At 36.7% G+C, this 27,215-nt stretch overlaps 1 protein-coding gene across 5 annotated transcripts in view; it reads left to right on the top strand.

Annotated features, from left to right (window-relative positions):
* MYO16 (myosin XVI) overlaps positions 1-27,215 on the top strand; it is a 562,776-nt gene that overhangs the window by 176,050 nt on the left and 359,511 nt on the right. For all 5 annotated transcript variants that reach the window (XM_081047109.1, XM_081047110.1, XM_081047111.1 and 2 more), the window contains 2 exons: positions 11,132-11,202; positions 19,246-19,389. In XM_081047109.1, coding sequence (XP_080903235.1) covers positions 11,132-11,202; positions 19,246-19,389 — 215 coding nt within the window. The remainder of the gene's footprint in view (positions 1-11,131; positions 11,203-19,245; positions 19,390-27,215) is intronic.

Here is a 27,215-nt window from a genome sequence, read left to right as displayed (position 1 = left end):
GGAAACATGGTAGCATGTTTTTTTGATGTTTATTCATGTTGTAGCATGTACTCCATTCCTTTTTATGGTTGAATAATATTCTATTTTATGGATTTAACACTCTTTATTTCCATTTCATTGATGCATATATCTAGCCTATGTCAGTGCCACACTGTTTTGATTACTATAGCTTTGCAGTGAGTTCTGAAACCAGAAAGTGTGAGTCCTCCAATTTTATTTCTTTTTTCTTTTTCTTTTTTTTCCAAGATTGTTATGGCCATTCATGATCTCCTGTAATTCCATGTGAATTTTAGGGTCAGCTTTTCCTTTTTCTGCCAAAAGAAAAGGAGTTTTGATAGGGATGCATTATGGCTTTCTTCATAAGAAAAATCCTGGGAAATGAAGGAGCAGTTTACCATCTCATGTCCCCTTTTCTCCCTCCGGTAGGTGTTTTTGTTCACTGATATTAGTTGTAATCAGTCAATTTACCAAAGAATAGTTATTACTTAGTAACCAAGATTTTGAAATGTTAGTACTCATTATTTTAACAGTAATATAGCAAATTTTTCAATATAATCCTTTATTATGAAATGAAATACAATAAAATTGCAAAAATGTGCAATTATGGTTTATCAAAAACTGAACAAGTAGATGAAAAAATAAGAGTTCAGAATGAAGCCTACACATATACACATCTCTGATTTCCTGCAAAGATGTTAGTGCAATGCAGTGGCATACAAAAAAAGCCTTTTAAAGTTATATAACATAAATTGACAGTGCATTATATAGAGAGATAATAAAAAGTGAAGCATATATTTATACTGTATGCATTATGGATTTACTATTCCTGCATGAAGGTCTAAAGAAGTATGATGCAGTTAAATTTATGCTGTCATGAAACTGTCACTTTGGGTCTGTTCTAGAATATTTGCAGCGTTAATGATTTAGAATTTGTTTAGGTACAGAGGCCATTTCTTATACCAAACAGTCATATATACCACAATAATATATGTTAGAAATTCTATAGAACAGGTGACTTTAATTATAGCCTTTTTTGAATATCTTTCCAGCTACATATCAGTGAGGTCCTTGAAAGGGAAGAGGAGGAAATGGGTTACAAGAATCATATGAAGATATAAATGGCAAATGATTTTCAAAACCAGATTCAGTATATTTAGCCACTGATTCGAGAATTACAAATTCCTCTACTACATAATTATTATTTTTTAAATTAAATTTATTGGGGTAACAATGGTTAGTTAAATTACATAGTTCACATGTACAATTCTGTAATACGTCATCCATATGTTACATTATGTGCTCACTATCCAGAGTCAGTTCTCTTTCAGTCACCATATATTTGACCCCTTTTACCCTCTTCTACTATCTCCTCTCCCCCCTTACCCTCTGGTAACCACTTGTTTGTCATCTATGTTCTCCACTAGCAGTCCACTAGATTATAAACTCTATGAAGGCAAGATTTAAACAAAAATTTTTCCCTGTCACACCTCCAATGTCTAAGATAGTGCTTAGCATAAAAGACACTCAGTGGATTTCCGCTGCATTAGTCATAGCTGCACAGCTGGGTTGGGATTGGAAATTTGAGTCAGCCTGGCAGTGGGGCTCTTGGCCCCCAGGCTCAACACCTCCATGCTTTAGTCAGATCCAGTTGTGACCAAGTTGGGTAGCAAAGCAGAAATCTTAAACCCGTGCACAGTAATATGAAATTAGCCTTAACTTCTCAAAGCCTGGTAGGTCAGTGTGGCTAAGGTGGTCTTAGCCCACTTGATTCTCTGGTGCACCTTTAGTTCTGGTTAGCCTGTAGTTCCTTTGCTAAGTTTGGAACCCTAATGCAGCTCTGATCCCATACCACAACTTCACAGGTCTCGTTTTCCAGAAGAGTGGCTAATAGAGTAGCACCTTTGAGTGTCCCGTTGATGCATGTGGACCTGATCCAAACCAGAAGCAACCACGTAAGGTGTGACTGAGCCACTCACCTGAATATAGATTTCAGGCAGACACTCACTGTGAGCTTCAAAACTTATTAGACCCGCTATGACCATTGCCCGGCTGGCATGGACACAAGCTAAATAGCCCTTTGGATACTAATTTCCACTGCTGCCCACCCTTCCCAATATTATAATCACCAATGAGGCTTGACCTTAAAAACGTGGCTAGCAGGCCACAGACTTGACTAAACTGAATTTGAGAATTTGGTGATAGAACCTGAACATATTTTGTGTGTGTGTGTGTAAGTTCCACTAGCTGTTCTAGCTTAATGAGGGTTGAAAATCATTGCCCGGGGCTTAGGATGTGTTCTGGCCTGAAGCCTTACCATCTGCAAAGACTGGACCCTCTCCTCTCAGATTACCCCACTAAACCAAGGTTCGGGTCTGCTGAATTTCGCTACCTATGTATTTATTGAGAATAAATTGTGTGTTCTCAGGGATACTGTGGTACATGCAGCAGTAGGGGCCAAATTCTCAATGGCAAATACTGGGATAAGATCTACTATGAATTGATAAGTTGGCCCCTACTAGTTCTATTGTTCCAAGAGAGGCATTCGTTGGTAATTTTCTGAGTTTGTAAAATCCTAGCACTTTTTCTCATAATGTCTTCAGTGGGCATTTGCATCAGAATCTCCTGGAGTGTTTTTTTAAAAAATACATAGTTTTAGGTCACATCTCGAAATTACTGAATCAGAGTAACTGAAAGCAGGAATAAGGTATGATTCCAAAAAGGACAGAAGTAGCCCCCAAAGGTGGAAAAGTTGGTTCTTGGGGGAGAAAAATTTTAGCTTTAACAATGATTTGTTGCCTTACATGGGGCCACAATGCATAAGGAGATATACAGAATGCGGTATTCCAATTTCATGGTGGAGATTGTCTGGGAAGGGGTGGACAATAGTGAAAGATAGATTGAGAAGTATAAAACTAGGAAAATCTATTTTTAAAAAATCCTTAAATCATTCATAGACTTTTTTTTTTAAATTAAAGTTTATTGGCTTAAAATTTGTGTTCTATGTAGGGCAGGAAATCTGTATGTTACCAGCATCCTGTGCAAATAGATATTTTTGTGGTGTTGATAAAGTAATTTCTATATCCCTGCTGTATGCTTTCCTTCTTTATTCACATGGTGAGGAGATAGGATATGCCATTGAAAGCATTTCTTAGAGGACTATCAACTGTTATAAAAATTCTAACATCTACATTTTTAAAAGACTTCACATTGTTGTTTCTATATCATTTCAGAAGAAAATGGCACTGGCTTGATTATTTTCCACCCCGGTTATTCATTGTAACTTTCTATTTAGAAATAAAATCAAACTTACAGAAAAGTTGGGAAAACAATACAAAGGACTCCCATATACCTTTCAACCAGGTTTATCAATTGCTAACATTTTAGTGTATATTATTGCCTTTTTCCTCTCTCTAGAAAATGCCTTTTGCACAGCTTGTACTAGGACAAAATTTAGAACCCATGACTATGTTTTCTTTTCCTCTTTTCTCTCTGATGTTAAATGTAAAACCTTTATGACTGCAGACCCTCTATCATCATGAGAATTATATGAGATTGCTACGCAATCAAATGGCCACAACGGTTCCTATGATGCCAAAGCATTTATTATCCTCAAGTAGCTGTCACTAATATGCTATCTGTCATCAACACAGGTAAACCATGGTGATATCTAGAGACTTAAAATAAATGCTGATTACCAGGTGGATCATTGGGTTTGGTTATTGTTGGTGATGGTGGGGGACATTCAGTGGGGACAACTGCCTGTTCCAGTAAAGCTACTTAGCAAAATTTTGTGATGTATTTTAGTCGTTTTTACCCCAATAGCTGAAATTTGGAGACTGAATGTTTCTTTTTAAATATCAAATCATCTCGATGGAGCTCTGTGGCAGCTTGATGATGAAGCCACAAATATACAGTACATGCTGAATCAGTTCCAAGCAGTAACACTATAAAAGGAAACCTAGGCTTCATTATTCTGTTTGGTCCCCAGATGGCAGTTTTTCCTTTGGCTGTTTCCTTACAGATTTTATTGTAACAGAAAGACTCCAAGTAGTGGTGCCCTTTCACTTGACTGGCGGTGATTTGAAGCATGTTGTTATAAGGTTGCTATGAACCCATATCTTTTTTGGACAAAGTGTTTTAACGTAAATCTGGGCAATTTCCCACAAAGCTAGTAATTTTGAGGACATTCAAATGGATTTTGATTCCTGTTGTTTCATAGTTGAGGGGTGACCTTCAACTGTTTTGTGATGTGAGAGGTCAAATGTCCTACTGCTTTTCTTGGTGAAGAACACAGTCCTTGGAGTCCTACTGTGCACACTTCAGTTCTAGATGCACCGACCTACTGTGTGGCTTAAGACATTACATAATCGATCAGAGCCTCAGTGTCCTTATCAGTAAAATAGTGACCATTATAGTATCTACATTGTAGAGTTGAGATAAAGTAATTATTATATTTGAAGTACTCAAAGCTGTGTCAGACCCTAAGTACATAAAGTGCTCAGTGTATGTTAGTTTTATAAAAATGTGCCCCCTTCTTTTTCAAAATTCTTTGTTATAAATGAATTATGCAAATTGTGTTTTCTCCATAATATTTTTATAACTAGGTTCCTTACCATATCTGGTTTTTAACCCTTAGCAAAGGCATAGAATTTAGCTCACTCTGCAATTTATGTACTGTGTTTCCATGAAAATAAAACCTAGCCGGACAATCAGCTCTAATGCGTCTTTTTGAGCAAAAATTAATATAGGACCTGGTCTTATTGTACTATAATTTAAGACCAGGTCTAATATAATATAAGACCAGTTCTGTATAATATAATATATTATAATATAATATAATACAATACAATACAATATATATAATATAATGTAATATAATATAATATAATATAATATAATATAATATAATACCAGTCTTATATTAATTTTTGCTCCAAAAGACACATTAGAGCTGATTGTCTGACTAGGTCTCATTTTTGGGGAAACATGGTATGTGAAGAACATGGTTTGTTTTTGTTATTAGTAGTTGATTTTATCTTAATGTTGGGTCACCTCCCGTAGCATCCAGGGGCAAACCAGTCAATAGCCCATCAATAGTTCTGATTCAGTTCTATCTGATTATGTGAACAGCCGTTTCAGAAAATAGTTCTTTCTAAGGAAAAAAAAATTGCTCAAATTATCCCCATCCTTCTCTCTGTAGGCTGATGTCAAATGAAGGGAGGGCTGGGGCTTATTCATCTCTGTCACTGTGGTAGGGACGTTCTTGGGTATAGTGTCCTTATTATCCCTGGACATTCTTGGACAATGTTCCTCATCCATCTGGAGGCCGCACCCTGAGATATCCTGGAGCTTACCCTACAGCCCCTGAGAGCCAATTGTCCAAATTTCAGGAATTAGTGAGTTGATTGTGAAATTGTTAAAACAAAGCTTCTATTACAAACTAAAGCATATGAACTTACAACTAAGTGGATGTTATTAAAAACAAAAGTAACAAATACTGAAAGCTCTCCAATTCCTAATTAGTTTACTGCCCTTTTCTCTCATTTGTGCTCTTGAAGTTATTACATCTATTGTGTTTGTATGATGGAAATGTCACATAGTTGTGAGCTATGTCACATCTGTTCCTGACTATGGGTTCAGTGACATCACATTGGTAGCTTGAAATCAAGCATGGTGGGAGAAGTATACCACAGAAATTGTAACTGCTACAAATCAGAGCTTGATTTATTGTCTACTGGTTGTTTAGAATTGATGAAAGGATGGAGTAAATATTAATGATGCAGTCTATATTTAAAAATGTGTCATTGCCACTATGGTGTGAACAGCACAAATGTGATGAAATATGATTACATTATCAAAACCTATTATCTTCATCAAAGATGTCACTCAGGTCATTGATAAATGAGTAATGTTCTGACATACTTCATTGTTTCACTTTAATCTTACTCAGGAGTCAGGAAACTTTTCCTGTAAAGGGCCAGATAGTAAATATTTTAAACTTTAGGGGCCACAAAAAGTCTGTTTTGCACATTCTTCTTGGATTCTGTTTTGTTTTTTTATTTATTTTATTTTTTTCCTTACATACCCTTTAAAAATGTAAAATTCATTCTTAGTTCAAAGGCTGTACAGAAACAGGCCAGGGCTGGACTTGGCCTGCTTCCCATAGTTTCCCGACCCCTGGTTCTTAGTCATTAATGTCAATGAAAATATCAACCAATACGTCAAGGTCACATTTATTAATCTTAACCATAGATTGTCTGTGGATACAAGGGTTCGGTAAAAGTCATCAAAACCATTCTGTGACAATTAATTGGCTATATGGTATTTATAATAATGAGTATTGTATATTCAATTATTATTTGTAAATTGTAAGCTACACCCCCTTTATATCAGTAAAATGTGTAATGAATTCATAAACACTTACCTATCTATCCATCACTCCATCCATCCGTCCATCCATGCGCTCATCCACCCATCGATCCATCTTGACATCTCGATTTGTCCTTGAGCATTCCCAGCACATGTCTGTGGCCCATCCTGCTCCTGTGGAGGTTACCCATTCATGTTCTGCATCTTGTAAACTGGTTTCCTTGGACTTGGTGGCTCAGCCTTATGTTGGCTGTTGGTGCTGCCTTAGTCCCCTCTGCAATGTGCCTCTGATTCTATTAAATCCGAGGCTGATTAATCCATTCCTTTTTTAAAAATTAATTTTACTGAGGTGACAATGGTTAGTAAAATTACATAGGTTTCAAGTGTACAATTCTGTAATATATCAATTATATATCACATTGTGTGTTTACTACTAAGAAAGCATAGGTACTAAAGTTACGGATGTTGACTTCACAGAGGATTTTGTGAATTTGACCTCAAAGGCAAGGGAAGTAAAAACTAAAATAAATGAATGGGGCTATATCAAACTAAAAACCTTCTGCACAGCAAAAGAAACCATCAACAGAACAGAGCCCCTTCTTAATCTCAGCACAATGCCATGCATTCTCACTGTAGCCACCACCCCGTGGGTGATCCTGAATCTCCATGCAGAATTTAAATGGAAAGTAGGAGCAAGATACCCCATCGCCTCCGTGGTGATTTCTGTTATTGTCTTACCTCAGACCACTGGGACAAATCCACTGTAGACTGGGGATCTAAAACAAACATTTATTTCTCATAGTTCTGGAGGCTTGGAATCTCAAGAGCGAGACTCCAGCAGATTTGGCTCCTGGTGATGATCAGCTTCCTGGTTTACAGATGGATGTCCTCTCATTCTGTCCTCACATGGCCCAGAGAGAGAGCTCTGGACGCTCCATCTCCTTTTAAGGGAACTAATGGCCTCCATCTTCATGACCTCCCTCATTGCCTCCTAATTATCTCCCAAAGGCTCCTCTTCTTAATAACATCACATTGGGGATTAGGCTTCAAGATATGAATTTTTGTGGGATGCAAACATTCAGTCCATAGCACTTATCTAATGAATCTTTTCCTCCTTTGCTTAAAATGCCGTGGTCCTCCTGGTTGGCGACAAAATGACTTCCAAATTTGCAGTGTGGTGTACGTCATTCTCCGCAGTGCATTGCTCCAAGCCATTCCCCAATTTCCCCTCCTAAGGGACTGTTCACTGCCCGCTGCTCATCATTCTTCTGTTGCCCTATACGTTGTCCTTTCACTCCCTTTTCCTGCATGATAAATTGCTCACTCATCCTTCAAGTGAATATTGCTAAATTTGCATTGCTTGTATTCTATACTTAAATTCAACATTTAATAATCAGAGGGTTGAGAAAATTTACAATAAACCTTGAATATGGATTTTATGACATATTATTATTATTATGGGGTTTTATGATGCAGCAATTATACGAATGGAAATCATTTAGTGATTTTTACCAAGTGCTGGGAGACATGATAAGCATGATACATATTTTGCCTCATTTAATTCTTGTAATACCTCTATGACATGAGTCTAATGATTGTTCATTCGTTTACTGACAGAAACCCGAGGCATGGAGAAGTTTAGCAGACCTTCTACTTAATTAAATCTGTCGAACCTCAAGACCAGTGTATGACTGATTCCTATTATGTGTAATTCACTACACATGTGCATGGTGGATTGTATGTAAAAATATGATGGCGTTTTATGAATGTTTTAACTAACAATATAATCTGCCTCACGCTATATTTGTAGTGAGATCACACTTGTACAAATGCTTTGCTATAAAGACTATAAAGTGTTGATATTAGTTAATTCAAGATGAATAATTTCGTTTGCTAAACAAATACTTGTTAGGATGAGAGTGCTGTATATCTTTACAGGAAACCATTGATAAACGTATTTAATGAACTTTCTGTTGTCTTGAATACTTCTTAAAATTAAAGGTAAAAAGCATGTGAAGGAACAAGAAGTACATTCATTTATTATATGTGGAGAGAGACGTGGAGAAATACAGCAAGAAAGAGCATGTACATACCACGCAACAGGGTGTTTCTCAGAGCAGTGAAGAAGAGAAAGGCAAGGATCTTACTGTGTGTTATAAGCCATTGAGTTGGATCCAACTCCTGGGATCATATGAATGAGTGATGTCCACCACGTCCTGTCCTCACTGCTCAACTCCTGGAGACTCACGTCCATGGTTTCTTTTATGGAGTCAATCCATCTCATATTTGGTCTTTCTCTTTTCCTGCTGTCTTCTATTTTCCCGAGCATTATTCAGTTTTCCACAGAACCCTGCCTTCTTATGATGTGTCCTAAGTAGGACAGCTTCAATTTTGTCATTTTTGCCTCCAGTGATATTTCAGGTTTATTTTTGCTCTAGGACCCGCTTGTTCATCTTTCTGGTGGTCCAGGGTATCCATAGAGCTCTCTACCATCATATTTCAAAGGAAAAAGACATCTATCAGTCTTCTTTACTGTCCAACTTTCACATCTGTACATAATAATTGGGAATATGAAGGTGTGGATTGTCCTAACCTTGGTCTCTGATGACACATCTTTGCTCTTGGTGATCTTTCCTAATTCTTCCATGGCTGCTCTTCTAAATCTCAGCCTTCTCTTGATTTCTTGGCTGCAGTGTCCATTTGAACTCATGACTGAAGCAAGTTGGACAAAATCTTTAACAATTTCAGTGTCTTCAATGTCTACCTTAAAGTTTCATATTGCTTCTGATTTTTGTCTTCTTGATGTTCAGATACAGTCCTGCTTTCTTCTTTCATTTTCATTAGAAGCTGTTTCAAATCATTGCTGCTTTTTGCCAGTAAGTTGGTGTCATCAGTGTCTCTTGAATTATTGATATTTCTTCCAAGGCCTTAACTTTCAAGGACCTTGCCTTCCGGAATTTTTCTCCTAAAGGCAGAGAAGGAAGATACCCAAGTCAGCAAGTAGATGTACCACGTGATGTCAGGTTATAGTTGATCCTATAGAGAAATTTTTGTAGCGAACTACCAACATTAGGAGAATTCAGGTTATGAAAAGAAATTTTTAATTGAAGGAAAAATATTATCAAAGGAAAGTTATATAGTAAATGAGTATATGTGAACACACTTCTATTTAGAAACTGCTTTCTGGGGGAGAACTGGAGTAAACAGGTGTAAGATCAAAGAGTCCAACCAAGTATTGCCATTGTTCAGGTAGAATGGGAAATGTGTTTGGCTTCCCTGGGGAGAGAGATTTGGACAAAGGGAACTCTGGTTTTAGGGCAGGCAGTATGGAGAGCATAGTGGTCTGGGTGTGGGCTGTCTTTACTCTCACCACATTACCTCCATGTCGGAGGGGCTGATCTGCCTCCCTCTTCATACCTATTGCACACATTATCGAAGAGATGGCCTTCCCCGAGAGGAAACTGTGCAGGACTAATGGTGTCGGCCAAGACCCATGACACCTTCTGTGATATGCAATTAGAATTGGGGAAGATGGTAACAGACTAGATATGGGGATACATGAAAGATTTCGCGTGCCATTGAAAAAAAGGTTCATTCAGGTAATATTCCAATGACAGAAAAATATAAAGGAAAGACAATATGCTCAGGGAAGTATGAGTTTGAATCTGAACCATTTTGTGCAGTTCTGTGTCATAATGGGATTTAGTCATATTTTTGTTGCTTTAGTCATATTTTTGTGGAAAATGCATTAATGGCTTTTCATTAAAATTATACTGCTATTAGCCATGGAAACCATTATAGCACTTTGGGGAATTGATGAACCTCTGTATAAGGCTAGTCTTACAGCCACTGTAAGAGGCAGACAATGTAATACTATCAATTTCCTAATGCCTGTGGCATTCCATGTACCTACCGTGTTTCCCTGAAAATAAGACCTAGCCAGACAATCAGCTCTAATGTGTCTTTTGGAGCAAAAATTAATGTAAGACCCAGTCTCATATTATGTTTTATTATATTACATTACATTATATTATATTATACCTGGTCTTATAGTAAAATAAGACCGGGTCTTATATTAATTTTTGGTCCAAAAGATGCATTAGAGCTGATGGTCTGGCTAAGTCTTATTTTCAGGGAAACACGGTACTAATTAATCTTTGCTGTTCAAATGGAAACATAGGTCACCTTCCAACTGTGTATTTATTCTGAAAATTGGCATATGTTTTTTATCTATTTGACATTAGTAATTTAGATGTAAAAGGCTTTTTCCCATAGTGCTTTTTGAGAATTGGCATAAGCACTGCCAAGGGGTAATGACATGAATAGAAGTTTAATGTTCCAAATGTCAACTTTTATTGTTGTAAGCCAATGGGTCCTAATGAGTTTAAAAAACTAAAAATTAAGGAAACTGATACCTATATTAACCTAGTGAACTAATTTCTTTAAATTTATTTTTTGTTCTATAAAGGATATATAAACTAGGCGCTTTGAAACAATAAACTGTAAAAATTTGTTCCCCATTTTGAATAATTTGCATGGCTGTAATAGGTGATTACATTGACAAATCATGGGATAAGTTTCAGTGTGAAGAGAAATGCTGCAAATTGTAAATACAAGAAATACGGTCAAATGGCAATTAAGGTGTCTTCTTTGGCTTTCATGGTTGTTTGCATTTTAAATATCAATGAAATGCTACAACATTTAATTCAGGGTGTGGAAGAGAGATGTGCTCTAACTCCCTTCTCCTCTTTCATTCTTTCAGCACTTCGACTCCTGAAGGAGGGAGCAGACCCCCACACTCCGGTTTCCTCAGGAAGGTCTTTGCTCCATCTGGTAAGAATTGTAATGACCAGTGCAAGTGTGGTGACCCTAAGGAAAAGGAGAATCGCTTATGAGCTCAAAATTCAGTAGCAAAATGTACATTTGACAAATGATCAGCAAAATGATGTGTTTTAAATTAACGTGTGGATAATAATAAATTAGTATTTTAAAATTATTTTCATTACAGTTTGTAAATAATCTTCAGCAAATGGAGTTAGAGTCTCTGCCTTAAAGAAGATGCTTTTGAAAATGAATAGTATTCAACAAATAAGCAAGAGAGTATTGTATCAATTACAGAGTATTAGGCAATCAGTCTCTTACATTTATAAGTTTTCTTTATTGCTTCAGTGAACTTTATTATTATACTCAGCCTGTGGCCCCGCTCATATAAATGTCAATAAAACTTATCTACATTCTTTAAGGATCAAAATGAGAAGATTAAAGTGATAAGGTAGATGAGAAACACTTTACTAACTCTCGATCCAACGCAGATATATTTTGTTTTTATACTGTTAGCCATAGGTTGCGAGGTAAAGATGACGAGAAAGATGGGAACTGAAATAGATATAAGAAAAGGATAGTGAGTGCTGGAGGTTATGAGCTCAGTGCTGAGTCTCCTTTTCCTGGAGTTACTGAGTAAATAAAAACAAATCAAAAATTGCAGGTTGCCAGAGAGACAAAATTACAGGGTTTCAAAATGACTTAGATACTGAAAAAGGCAATTTAGCCATTGAAAATGTCACATGTAAGTAGGTTGCTGTGCAGTTCGCCCTACCTTTTAGGCATTCCACATTGGAAGCCTATGCTTATCAGCACCGAAGCTCTAATTAAATATTCTTAGATCAGTATCTTTGAGAAAAAAGCGGCATTTGTGTCTGTGGGGCATCCAGAATAAGCTGTAGATATTGTTATGATTTCCCAGAGTTTCATTTATTTAACTCAATTATTATTCATTGAGTACCTGACTCTTAAGTGTAGATTTTTGTGGGACAGTTCTCTTAAGAAGTGCCACAATAACTTTTATGTTGGAGATGAACAATTCCTACTTTATTACAGATAGATACTTGAGAAACATAAGGCTTTTTTAAAAAGGTTTAGTATTTTTTGGCAAATAAAATGTTTGGTTCTATCTTTTTTAAAATAAATTTTCAACAGACTTTGAAATTTGTCTGTTTACCTATGCTTCATTAAGTAATTCATGTATCAAAGATAAGGCAGGTGTCAGGTACTGTTAGAGACAGAGAGAAAATACTGACAACAAGTAAAAGTATCAGTACCCAAGAGTTTAGTCTCATGAGGATAATACGGATGGAAACTCAGATTAAACTTTTTTTTTTTAATTAAAACTTAATGGTTAGTAAAATTACATAGTTTTCAAGTGTACGATTCTGTAATAGATCATCTATGTATCACATTGTGTTCTCACTACCCAGAGTCAGTTCTCTTTCCATCACCATATATTTGACCCCTTTTACCCTCTTCTACTATCCCTCCTATCCCCTTATTCTTTTAAAAAAGTATGATATTTATGGAGTTGAAAACAGAATCACATAAGCTTTGCTAAAGTGCTACCCAGGGTTTTACTTCATGGCCTTTAATAAATGAGCTATTGAGGAGGAGGAGCTTCTGTTGCTGATAAAACCCTGTTGAATGGAAGGTGAAATGCAAATTCTTTTAATTTGGTCCTTTGACAGCAGCAGACCATAGTGAAGCTTAAGTGAAATACACTAGAAATATTCTTTCTTTTACCTGGTGTAGTCTAGTGATTTAAGCAGTGGAATTCCATGCAGCTATTAAAAATATTGAGCTACTTGGGTAAGGGCAACAAAAGCAAAAATAAATAACTGGGACTATATCAAACTAAGCAGTTTCTACACAGTAAAGGAAACCACTGACAAAATGAAAAGACAACCTAGTTACTGGGAAAAGTTATTTGCAACTGATATATCTGATGAGGGGTTAATATAAAAAATACAGAGAGTGCCAAAAAACGTATACACATTTTAAGAAAGGAAAAAAAAAAACTATTAAAATTATAATACTCAATATGCACCAATAACAAAATATGTGAATACAAGTCACGTTTGACTTCTGCAATTACAAGAGGTACTCAAAGTGGCTACTATCACCATCCAGACACTTCTGATTATGGCAAACTACTGCTTGAGCAAAGTTGATCAAAGGGTGTATTCATATACCTTTTTTTTTTTTGGCATCCCTGGTGTACAAGGGATTCATACAACTCAACCTCAAAAATGCAAACAATCCAATTAAAAATGCACAGAGGGTCTGAATAGACTTTTCTCCAAAGAAGACACACAGATCACCAATAGACATATGAAAAGGTGCTCAATGTCACTAATCATCAAGGAAATGGCAAATTGAAACCACAGTGAGATATCACATCACACATCAGAATGTCTATCATCAAAAAGCAACAAATAATAAGTGTTGGTGAGAGTGTGGAAAAAAAGAATGCATGGTACACTGTCGGTTAGGTTGTAAATTGATATAGCCACTATGGAAAACAGTATGGCGACTTCTCAAACAGTAGAACTGCCATATGACTCAGCAATTCCTCTTGAGTGTATTTATCTGAAGAAAGCAAAAACATTCATTTGAAAAGATATATGTACCCCTATATTCATTGCAGCATTATTTATAATACACACACACACACAATGAAATGTTACTCAGCTAGAAAAAAGAATGAAATCTTACATTTACAACAACATGGATGGCCCTAGAGGGTATTATTCTAGGTGAAATAAGTCAGAGAAAGACAACGTATAATTTTTCTTATATGTGGAACCTGAAAACAAAACAAATGAATAAACTAAGCAAAACAGAAACAGACCCATAGGTACAGAGAACAAACTGATAGTTGCCAGAGAGGAGGGTGTGGGAGGATGGGTGAATAAGAAGTACAAACTTTCAATTATAAAATAAATAAACAATGGGACTGTAGTGTACAACATAGGGAATATGACAATAATATCATAATAACTACATAATGACAGGTGGTTACTAGACTGATTATGGTCACACTGTAAGGTATATACGAGTGTCAAATCACAACGTTGTATAATTGAAACTAATATTTTATGCCAACTATATTGTAATAAAAAGTTTAAAAAATATTCAGCTATGACAGATACGCAAATATGTCCAAGACATATTGATAAATATAAAAAGCAGCTAGAGAATAGTATATGTATAGTTCAATCAGATAGATGGATGGGGAAGGGAGATATACACACACACACACACACACACACACACGTATATATATATATATATACGTGTGTGTGTGTGTGTGTGTGTGTGTATACATGTGAGAGAGAGAGATACATATGTACGTACATACATACATACTTTTTCATCAGCAGGGAAAGTCTTGAAGACGAGACACATTTTTAACAGTGACTCAGTTTGGGGGAAGTTGATAAGGTCTATGATTTTTACTCTTTCTTTTATACAATACTTTACAATTTTAAATAATAAGCATATGTGTTTCATATAATAAAAGAAGTTAACACAAAAATAGTTCGGACTGTTTTTTTATTAGGAGCTTAAATTCTAAATGTTTTAGATCACTTTCCTACTCTTACAAGAGAACCTGATGCCCTTTATAGGGTTGATCTTGGACGTCACTCTACATTTCTCTAAAGTCTCAGGAGCTGTAAGAAGTAGCTATAACCAGCAACTTACTACAGGAGAGGTGGCTCAACAAATTAATTAAAAAAAAAATTGAGGAGTAAATAGTATATTTTGAAGAGAGGCAGAAAAGTAGGACACTAGAGAAAATGTCTAAGTAAATATTTCACAAAAACTTTCTAGGTGTTGACAAAAATGGTCACTATGTGGAAGCTGTCCACACTTTGCCCTGCCCACCCACACCAGGTCCTCTGGACATCGACCATGTAACTCCAACCTCCTTTACTTTTCCAGAAGAGAAAGGGCAAAAGCTGCAAGGGTAAATTGGCGAAAAAATTAATCATATCCTCTATGAGGGTGTTTCTGGGGAATTTCTTGGGGGATGTGAAGTTGGAGGTATCCATACAAGAAGGTACAACAAGAAGCAGGGAGGCAAATAGAGGCACAAAATGGGAGCAAAGGGATGATGTCAATGAGAGAAAGAGTAACGTATGGACTTGAGGAAATCTGGGAGACAGGTTGATTAAGAGGCTTGACCATTTAGAGCTGGCTTCCTGGGCACATGGTCCATGCAGTCATACAGGACTTTGTGCTTAGAAGGGCCCATGCTTCGTTTCATGCTCTGCTGTGATCATTTTGAAATTCATTTTTTAAAAAATTTTATTGGGGGATATTGGGGAACAGTGTGTTTCTCCAGGGCCCATCAGCTCCAAGTCATTGTCCTTCAATCTACTTGTGGAGGGTATGGCTCAGCTCCAAGTCCAGTCATCGTTTTCAATCTTTAGTTGCAGGGGGCACAGCCCACCATCCCATGTGGGAATTGAACCGGCACCTTTGTTGTTGAGAGCTCACGCACTAACCCACTGAGCCATTCCGACACCCTTGAAATTCTTAATAATTTTTGAAAAAGAGGCCCCACACTTTCATTTTGTACTGGGTCTCACAAATTATGTCACTAGCCCTGATTGGCACTTTGAGAAGTAGAGGATAGTGACTAGAGGAGCTGTGACACTTGGCTCCATGCTGCAGGTGGAGATAACAGGTGGCCTCAGAGTGCTGTTGAGGGTGATAAAGTGGCAGTTCAGCCCTTTTTCTGGTACTATAAAGTGCCACCAGACATTGGTTGAAGTGATGGAGAACAACCTGAATTGGGAAGAAAATATGCTAACTTGAAGAAAATTCTTTTTTAGGGAGAATTAGGTTTACTATCTAACAATAATATTGTAAGACTATGTAACGGGAATGTTCAACCATCATAATGTTTTCAGACAAGTGTTATTAGAAGGTATTTATTGCTGTCAAATTATTATTCATAATCCTCTGAAAGGTGAGTCTAAAAATAACAGTAAGAGGGGTGATAGCACTTCTAACACTGTATCTAATTAACTCTTTTTTTGGTAAAAGACAGTCAAAAACCAAACCGTGGGTATCTTTGAATTATACATGTGGATTCCTGAGGTGCAGGTTGAGGATATCGTGACAGGCACAGAAGGAGAAGGTCATATCCTTGTTGATTATGCAGTGAGCTAGCAAAAAGATATGAGAGTCCAGTAGAAATTACTTCCTTATGAATTTCCTGAAAAGAAGTGGATCCAGGCCCCAAATTCTAAAAGTTTATGAAGCTTTCAGACTCTAGGCCTCAGCTTCTCAGTCACGGTATCCAAACTTGCAGGTACTGTGGATCAGGTCACAGTTCATACCATCAGGGCTGATAGTAGTGACCCTTTGTCACAGTTACACATGATGGGAAGCCTCAGATAGGCAAAGAGCTTAGTTCAAAACTGAAACTAATCCCTCCTACTTTGTTGACTTTCCCCAAAGGCTTCGGTGCACCCCAATACTGATGTCTGCTCATGTCTTCCTCCACATGGAGCTTACACCATGACTGTATCTGGTAATGGAGAAAGATATGAATATTGACATATGATGATTATGAACCACAATTCATTTATCTCATGATTTTTTGGTGAAGTATCAGTTCAAATCTTTTACCTAATTTTTCAAATTGGATTGTCTTCTAATTACTAATTTTAAAGGTAATTAAATCATAATAAAAACATAAATATATTCACGTACTCCCCATTTCCATGCTATTCATCTATTCGATGTTAGTTTGTTTGAAGTTTTCCCACAGATCACTGATGCTCTGCTCATTTTGTTTAAGTCATTTTTCTCTGTGTTTCATTTTGTATAATTGATATTACTGTCTTTAAATTCAATAATCTTGTCTTCTGCAGTATCCAGTCCGTCGTTAATCCTGTCCAGTAGTGTATTTTTCATCCCATCCTTTGTTTTTCTTATCTCTAGAAGTTAAATTTGAGCCTGTTTAATTATCTTTCCTATTTCTACTTACAGTGTTCAATAGTTCCCCTACCTTTTCAAACATATGGAATATAGTTAAAATAACAGTTTTAGCACTCAGATTTGCTACTTCGAATAGTTACATCACTTGTGAGTTGGTTTCCTTTGATCATTTTTCTCCTCATTGTGGGCCCTACTTTCCTACCTTTTTGTATATCTGGTAGTTTTTTCTCGGATACTAGATAGAGCAAAATTTGCCTTGTTGGGGACTGAATAATTTTGTATTTCTGTAAATAATCTTGGGCTCTGTTTTGGGTAACTTAATTTATTTAGAAATAGTTTGATCCTTTCTGAACTTGAATTTAATATTTGTTTTAGGAGGAAACAGCATTGTTTAGGGCCAATATTTTCCCATTATGGAGGCAAAATACGTCTGGTACATTATCATTGTCCCATCAATTATGAGGATTCATTCCAGCCTGGCTGGTGGAAAGAGGCACTATTTTTGGCAATTTATGAGCTCTGAGTCCTCTTCCTTTTCAGAAAGTTCTTTCTCTGACCTTGGGTCACTTCCTAGAACTGCTCATGATTCAGCTGAATACTTGAGGGGAGTATATGCAGATCTCCCTTTGGGGCATTTTGCCCCCTCTGCTCCTCTGTTCTGTGCATTCCAGACAACTTGGTCCCACTGGACCTCCTCATGAGTGGCCCTGGTTGGTCGGGGTTCTCTTCTCTGTGCTGTAGCTTGGGAATTCCCTCAAGGCAGTAGGCTGGAGCAACAGCAACATTAGGGCTGCCGTGTTTCCTTCCCAGCTCTCAGAGGTTATCCTTTGTGTTTATTTAGTTGATTTAGGTAGGAAAGTAAATATAGTCGCTATTGCTCAAAAGTGGAAGTCCTCCAATGAATTGCTTTTAATCCAGTGAATATGTGGATACGTTGGTATTACAGTAGTTCTGGTGGTAGCATTGATTTGTATTTCTTTTTGAGAGGGAAGTCTGTTCTACGCACCCAAATATTGTAAAAAGCATGTATCCTACAACCCAGACATTTTACTAATAGGCATTTAACATACTAATAGGTCTTTTTTTTACTAATTCTATTAATATGTATTTGACATTAATGTAGCATATGATACAAATATGAAAAAGACTTATACAAGAGCTGAATAATTTTCAGAGCCTAGTGCAAAATGAATATGTGGGATTCTACAAAAATTATTAAACATTCAAGAGGACGACAGCAGAGCATTAAACCAAGTGAGCATGCATCTAAGCACAACTGTATAGACCGTGCACAATGAAGCCAGCTCTGACTTATACAGATATTAGGTGGGTGCAAAAGTAATTGTGGTTTTTGCAATTATTTTTAACCGTTTAAACAGCAATTGCTTTTGCACCAACCTAATAATATTAATATAAGTTCTAGCTATAAATAGTAAATGAAAAATAAGAACAAAGTTCCTGAAGGTTTTGATTTAGCATCTTATGAAACATCTATAAAACACAGTATTTGGAATCATTAAAACTTTTGTTAGAAGATTGTTTAATTGTTACAGTTAACTTACAAGAGAGTATGTTGTCTTACAAGATAATTCCTAGTTGTCTTATGGAAATAGCGTGAAGGCTACCTATGAGAATGTTGATTGATTTAGTTAGAAAGGCTGTAAAGGGTCTTGTCTGTCTTGGATTAAATAAAATGGTGAAATTTTATTTTTTTGGCAATTACAAACTACATGTTTTACAGCAAAAGGGCCATATGATCAAGTCTGTGTTTTACAAAGATAATTCTGATAAATAAGCCAAGATTTTCTAATAGTACTATCTATAGATGAGGAGGACCCAAGCAGTGATTTTTTTTTCCTTTTTTTAAATATCTGCCCCTTTTTTCTTAATTTTCTTTCCACTGTCCATGGACTCAATTTCCCCCTATGTTTTATATATGCCATTTCCTTGTAGGTTAATACTTAGGAAACGTGCATACATTTTCCACCTTTAAATTTCCAAAATTGGCATTGAAGTTTTCTATCCATGGAAACTTGGAATAAACCTTATCATAGTTTGTTATAATATTATATTTCCTTTTTTTCTTTCTTTCAGTGTGCTCGGTATGATAATGCCTTCATTGCAGAGATCCTGATTGACAGAGGGGTCAACGTCAACCACCAGGATGAAGATTTTTGGACACCAATGCACATTGCCTGTGCATGTGACAACCCTGATATTGTCCTGCTCCTTGTGTTAGTAAGTAAAGCAATTTAGTTTATTACCATTTGAAGATTTGATGGCATGTAAAAGTCTACATAGTTATCTAATAATGTTTCACAACATGTAATACTTCACTTGAGAAAAAAAATGTGTGAAAATGTCATTACTTTTTTGCCTGGAATTATAAGGTAATTAGAGATTTGGTTTGTGGGTTGCATAGCTTATAAAACAAATTGTATAGATACTATGTCAGGCTCTACTCCTCTTGCCTTTTTCTTGGATATTATATGCCTTGATGCTTTGCAAATCAGTCCTAACTATAATGGTTTGATAATTGTTGTTTATTTTTCAATTAATTCTCCTAATTTTTAGCCAACTAGGCATACAGTAATAAGGAGATAATGGCTTGTATTGAATCTCTGTTCCCGTGCTTACACCTACTAAGGAACTGTCTACATTTATTTATATGAAAATGAAAAATTTTAGTATAAAAATAATTGGAGTTGTTTTCAATTATAGCTGAGACCATAATATTGATCCTTATACATATGTTAATTCCTTTGTTAAAAAATAGTGCCAGTACTTTATAGACACTCAATGTATACTTGTTGAATACATAAATGAAAAAAAGAGTGCAGGAATGGCAGGCCAATTTTTGGAAGTCAGCCTGAGTTTAATATTGGTATTATTAACTAATTTCTATTAAAAGTGTCTTATAGCCACATTCATTTTTTTCAAATGTTCTAGAATTCCTCATCCTACTCATTTTATACTTATATTTAGAAGTACTTACTTCAGCACACAAATGGTCTCAGTGTTGATGTTGCTTTTCTTTACCAGACAGAATTGACAAATAGAAACTTGTTTTATTTCATGTATAAACATAGAGTTAAATCTGTAATTGTCAAATTATTCATATTTTTATGGTTCTGCAATGCCATTTCTCACACCATAGAATAGCCTGAACTCAAATGGAAAATTATACATCTCCTACTTACTATTATTCAGTGAACTTCATATACTCGTCAACTGTCTTCATTCATTTAACTAATAGTTATTGATCACCAACTATTTTTAATATAATTTCTTCCCTCAAGTAAATTATAGTTTATTCATTCATTTAGCAAATATTTATAGACTGACTACTATGTTGTATGCTATGCAGTGAACAAAAAAAGGCATTTTACATCATAGAGTAATGGCGAAAGCAAACAAAAGCAAGCGATATAAGTGTACCATCAAGCAATTTCGTTAATGGATTAGCATGTCTGAGTAGGCTCATTGCCACCATGTTATAGGCAGCCCACCGTCTATCCACAGAAATAATTTACTTTCAAATAAATGTTGATGAAATACCTTGCCATAAAAATTATAATTAATATAGAAATATGTTCCTGCTAACAGCCTCAAAATTGAGATTTATCTTACTTACATGCCATTGTGTATTTAGTGCTTCATGTCCAATATACTTTTCATTTTCCAAAGCCTATTTATTGGTGAGTAAGAGAGACTGCATATTCACACATTCAGTAAATATTTGAATGCCTTCTGTACTAAGGGGGGTCAGCAGGGAACAAATGAAGCCAAAATCCCTGCCTGTTGTAGCTTACATTCCCCTGGGGAAAAACAGAAAACGAATATATGAGTGAATGAAATATACAGTATGTCAACTAAAAAGAATTGTTGGAGGAAATAAGAAGAAAGAAATAGAGAGTATTAAAGGATTGCCTATTGAAGAAGGTGATTTGAGCCACAGCCCCGTGGAAATGTGGGTGCATTTCTGCCAGGCAGAGGGAACCGGCAAGCACAAAGCTGTGTGGCAACCTATTGTGCTTGCAGAACAGCAAGGAGACCAGTGCAGCTCAAGTGGAGCAGATGGGGTCAGAGTAGGACATGAACTCAGAGAGGAAATGGAGCTAATCAGCTGTTGCAAGGATGTTAGTTAGCAAGTACTTTTACATACCCCAGGTGATTAAGGGAGCCTTTGGAGGGTTTTGAGTTGGGAAGTGACATGATCTGACTTACATTTAAAAAGAGCACTTTGGATGCTCTGTTGACAATAGACAAAGGGAAGGGAAGTACAAGAAACACTCACAGGAAGTTCTTGCCACTATCCAGGCTAGACATAGCACGAGAAGTGGCTGACATCTGGATGTTTTGAACATCAAGTTGTCAGTATTTGGTGTGGGGTTGGATTTAGGGCTTGAGAGAAAGAATAAGAGTCAAGGATGACTTGTACTTTTTTGGCCCGAGAATATAGGACTGCAATTTGGGTTTGTTGAAATGGAAAAGAATGTTTGAATGAAGATACATGGGGTTGGATTTAAAAATGAATGAAAAATATATTTGAATCACATTCTTCAGGAAATCATTATCTATAAAATTTGCATTGATTTTTGAGATAATGGTTGTGAATTTTTGTTAAGTAGAGGTGTGTGTGTGTGTGTGTGTGTGTGTGTGTGTGTGTTGTCATTATATACTAAATAGCATTAGAATCTTGATATTTTAATTGAATCACAGACATTTTGTATTTTGGAGTAGGTATATCTACTGTGAGTGTTGTCAGTACTTTTACCAAATGATCAATACAACCATCAGATACTAATAATTAATTTTTATATAGCCTTCCCTATGTGTTGGGTACTTTTGTACATGTTTTATAATTATTAATTCAGGTTGTCCTCAGAAAATTCTATTTTGCATGTGCTAGATTTTCTGCTTTTTAATAGGTGAGTCGACTTAGGCACAGAGAGTCTAATCTACATGCTGAAAGCCAGATAGTAGAGACAGAGACAGTATTTGATCCCGTAGAGGCCAACTTAAGAACCTGCACCCCTGACCACTCTTATCTGCTGCAATATTTTTTATGATAGAGTTAAAAGTCCCCAAAGTGGACTACTAATTAGATCACTCTTGTACTTTAATATCACACATTTCCCTTTCAAGCACAGATTTCTAATGTGGTTATTTAGAATTCGGGAGGAAAATTAAGAAATATTATGTACAAATTGATCTCATTATTTGTGGCAGTTATGTTGTATAAAGTCACCAGCACACTGAGTTAGTGAATCCTGAATTATTGCTCCTAGGGGAAATACCGTGTTAGGTTTCTGCAGGCTTCTGGTCACAACATATTCTTCAAAAGAACTGTACAAAACTTATTTTACATGTGTTTCTGTTTAATGATACCTTATTTAATATATTGTCGACTCATGAACATCAAATTCATGGCCAATAGTACTATAACACATGCTCAAATATAAGTTATCCAACACATGTATTTTCTATTAAAGCTCATCCATCACAGCCTTCTTACGCTTATCGACACTAGAAAGCACTTTAGCACTATGCTTGGGAACCATTTTAAACAATGAAATCACCAACAGAAGGCTCAGAGATATGAACAAATGTGGTGCTAAAAGGCTGCAATAAGGACATTTATTTACACTGTGAAAGCTGAAACAAGAAGTCAAATTGTCGCCCTGAGGAACCTCAGCTGCAAACCTGCACATTGGGTGATTAAAATTTTTCACTTTTCACACGTACATGGATGGCCACCGATACCACAAGTATTGATTTTGACATTAGGAATAAATTTTAGCAAGTAGGCAAATTGACAACTGTGGAATCTGTGAATGAGGGTTGACTCTATATTTATTACTAAGCAAAACAATTGGCACTTTTTAAAATTTTAAGTATGAAATAGAAATCATCTAAACCCAGTATGTTTTAGGAATTGGGGTGAGTCAGAAAATGATAGATTTCTACAATATATTTTCAAAATGTAGACAAAGTCTTATTATTATCTTACAGTTTCCATCATATAGTTGAATAGGATTTTGTAGTTTCTTAGAAGTTTGAGAAATATCTTACTGGAAATGTAGAACATTTCTATGATGTAAACAATACACTTATTATGTAATTCTTATTTTTTATATAAAGAAATCTAATATCAAAGAGATTATATTCTAGGATCCCAAATTTATGTGTTTTAGCTCTCAGTAAAATAATACTTTAATGCATTATATATATTTATATGTAATATATATCATATAATTATGTATGATATATACATGATAATTATACAAAGTTTATTAACTGAGACTTTTCTTTCACTTATCTTATTTTATTGATTATTTGAGCATCTCACATATATAAATTTTTTATTTTACATTCTAATACGTTATCCAGTTTTAAAAATATTTTCTATTTTGTGCCATGCTATCAATGCTCTATAATTCAAATTATTTTCTGTTTTTTTAAAAAATAATTATCCTGTAATGTGTATATTCCAGATTTTAAGAAGCTTTTCTGTTATTGAAGAATAAATCATAAAGGCTGAAAAGTGATGAACTCAAAGCATGTCAGGCTTTATTCTCTTGAAAACCTTGACATATTTATTTTAATATGTTCATATATATGTATATGTGTGGTGTGTGTGTGTGTGTGTGTGTGTGTGTGTAGCATGTTGTATCAGTACATCTGTGCCTTGAACAAATGCTTGTAAAATACCTTCAGTATGTGCTCCATCACTAGCCTGCTGGGAGAGTAACAATAGACTTTTTTTTTCCCCCCACTGTTTTGCACCATGTGATTTCATAGGGGATTGTCTCTAAATAACCTAGCTCAGTTCTCACTTCTTTTCTGATGTGACCTTGGATTACAGATTTTCATTTATCTTCAGCATGCTAGAGCTGAATTTTCACATTTAAGTTTGTAATGTAGCCACAGTTGCTAAGTTACTCTGTTTTGTTAGCAGTTTTAAAATTGTGACGAATCTGCACTTTTAACAGTTTATTGAATTTGCACCATAAAAAATTACTTTTATTTTGGCATTAATTATTTTGAAAGAAAAATAATTTAACTGAGCAAAACACTAGATGGTACTCCAGTGTTTGAGGAAAATGATTACCTGTGTTCCTGACAGACTAATCATCTCAGACTTTTTCTTTCTCCTATTGAAAATTTTTTGCAGGGGAGATGTGATTTCATACTTACATGTCCTGGAACCATTTAACAAATTTTACTGTAAAAGATATCTATTGTACATAATTTCAAGAAATGAGTAATGGCAAGTGAAGAATAAAATGTCCTTTTAATTAGCTTTGGTTTTTAAAAAAGCTGATAGGCAATATATATTGCTGAATTATTACTGTTACATATTATGGGGAGCCCTGTAAAAACATTTTAACTCCTTGAAATCAAGTGCAAGAGGAAATGTTAGTAAATAGATAGTCATTTACTTAGTGAGGCTTTGTAGTGTCTTTGTCATTGTTTCACTTCAGTAACAATGGAATGATTGTTGGAAAGTGCAGTTAATGTTTTCTCAATCTTTGGTCTTTTGTGTTTGAACATGTGATGTTAGTAATTCCATCGCCTGTTGGATGAAGTGTGTCATGGACTGTGTTTTATGGGCAGTGTAGAACTACATCATTTTAATGGGCGCTACAGGCAACTACTGGAACCCAACAATTCTGTCATAACTGAAATAGCAAATGATATTTCAAAAACACATTGCTTGCTTTGTGTTAGGTGGCTTAAGTCATTGATAGATCAAAATTAAATCATTCCAAAACTCATTGGTTGCGTAGACTATTCCTGGGTTAAATACTACTCTAAAATATTATGTGTTTTAGTTATAAAAAACCCTTTCCATCACTTTGATATGTAAAATATTAAGACATATGGTACTCTGCTACTTTGGGAGGTTATACTCCTCCCTAGAAAATGAGCTATAAATCCAAATGGTTCAAAGTAAATCTGATTATTCAATAAGAACTATGGCAGAAGTGAGCTAAGAGCCTCATTAGCTTTCCATGTTCATGACTATCATATAATATTTACTCTCTTTCTCAATAGTTGATATTGACTTCAACCTCACTGAGAAAATTGAAAATTCTTCAGGCTTACTGCCTTCTACTTCCTACTAGCAAACTGTTGGTTGTTCTTTTTTCTATTTATTCAGTCTTTCTTTCATTCTTAAAGAGGTGTTTGTTCTCCTGTATAAGCTAAATCTTCCCACATCTTCTCTTAGATTCCACTAATTACTACCTCTTCAAGGATTTCTCCTTCATCATCTCTTATTTTCATAATTGTTCTATTAGCTTTTTCTTTTAAATATATAGTTATGTTCTAGTATCTTCCATTAATTTAAAAAAAATAAGAAAAATAAATCAAATTTATTTTTTCCAGTTGTCAACCTATTATCCTTGTTGTTCACATGGCTGAGCTTCTCAGAAGAACAATATGCTCTTGCTGAGCCTAGTTTGTTTCCTCCCGATCACTCTTCCATCCATCCACGTAGTCTGCTTCCTGTCCACTCGAGCCCCTCAGCATGGTTCTTGCCAGGGACACTTTGGTTGTATATCTTTGTGATGAAGTCAGTGGGCACATTTCATGGTTTTTCCTACTTAATTTATCTCATTTGATCTAAAGGCAAGTTGATCAAATAAGGAAAGTGGGCAAATGTCAAGTGTTTCACCTAAGGTTATTGTGGGGACAAAGCCCCAAAAAACAGTTTCCAGGCTCTCGGCCTCACATAGAAAGGTGCTGGCTCGGGTAGTAAATGGCCATCAACTGTGATCAGATGCCAGCTGCTGTGGCTAGTTGGCCGTCAGCTGTAACCCGTAGGCCATTGGCCACTAATATAACGGCTGTGGCTACGCTAGCAGGGAAAGGAATGGGAGCTAGCAAGAAGATGGTGGCTGGCAAGCGCGGACTGCTATTAGGCAAATTATGTAGATCTTGCTTCCTGTGTCTCCAGCCCAGCCGCCAGCGAGAATATATTGGTTTGACTCCCCTATCTATGGCTCCGTGGGTGTTCCTATTTGGCCTTACCGTGTCCTGCGTTCTTGGGCGGGGAGTGGGAGCTGAGACCCTGCACGACAAATGGCGCAGCGAGCAGGATTTCCTGCGTGACACATGGCGTAGTCGGCAGGATACGGTGCTGGCCAAAGCTTTCCGAAGGGCAGTGGAGCAGTTTGTGCGTCTGAAAACTCAGTCTGAGGAAGACCAGGAGGAGCAGCTGCCGGAGAGCTCGATTCCCGTGGAGGGGTGGAAAAATGTGGATGGTTCCCCAACCAGCAGAGGCTGGAGAAAGCAGAGAAAGCGAAGGTTGTTGCTGCCCTGTGGGCTGGGAACTGCTTGCTGAGGCAGCCCGTATGCAGGACTTTTAGTCCCAGGAGGAAACGCTTGCTGAGTCCTCCTTGGGAGATGAGGGTGAGGTCAAGGTCATCCCTCACCCCCAGGACAGCCCTGGCGAATGATTATGGACTATGGGGAATTGCCTTCCATCCCTAATTTAATGGACGCTTGACTGTTTGGGAACATACCACCATGTAGTGGGACTGGCGAGAATGTTTGCTTTTGTGTCTTGACTGGCCGCCATTGATAATATGTAAGCACCTTGATGTGAGCCGCTGTTGTTCCAGCACAGTACCCCGAGAGGCCCAGAGAGAGAGTGGCAGTGCCCTGAGAGCCCTGGCTGTGTCCAGGAAGTCTGGCTGTGCCCAGAGAGAGTGGCAGTGCCCTGAGGCCCTGGCTGTGTCCAGGAAGTCTGGCTGTGTCCAGAGAGTGGCAGTGTCCTGAGAGGCCCTGGCTGTGTCCAGGAAGTCTGGCTGTGTCCAGAGAGAGTGGCAGTGCCCTGAGAGGCCCTGGCTGAGTCCAGGAAGTCTGGCTGTGTCCAGAGAGAGTGGCAGTGCCCTGAGAAACTCTGGCTGTGCCCGGGAAAACAGGTGGTACCCTAAGAAGCCCAGGATGTCTGGCTGTGCCCAGAAGTACTGGGGTGGTGCCCTGAGAAACCCTGGCTGTGCCCGGGGAGACTGGTGGTACCTTAAGAAGCCCAGGAAGTCTGGCTGTGCCCA

Source organism: Rhinolophus hipposideros (genome assembly GCF_964194185.1).
Source record: "Rhinolophus hipposideros genome assembly, chromosome: 4".
NCBI lineage: Eukaryota > Metazoa > Chordata > Mammalia > Chiroptera > Rhinolophidae > Rhinolophus > Rhinolophus hipposideros.
The sequence above is the reverse complement of the archived record's forward strand: the minus strand, read 5'-3'. Positions and strand labels throughout refer to the sequence as shown.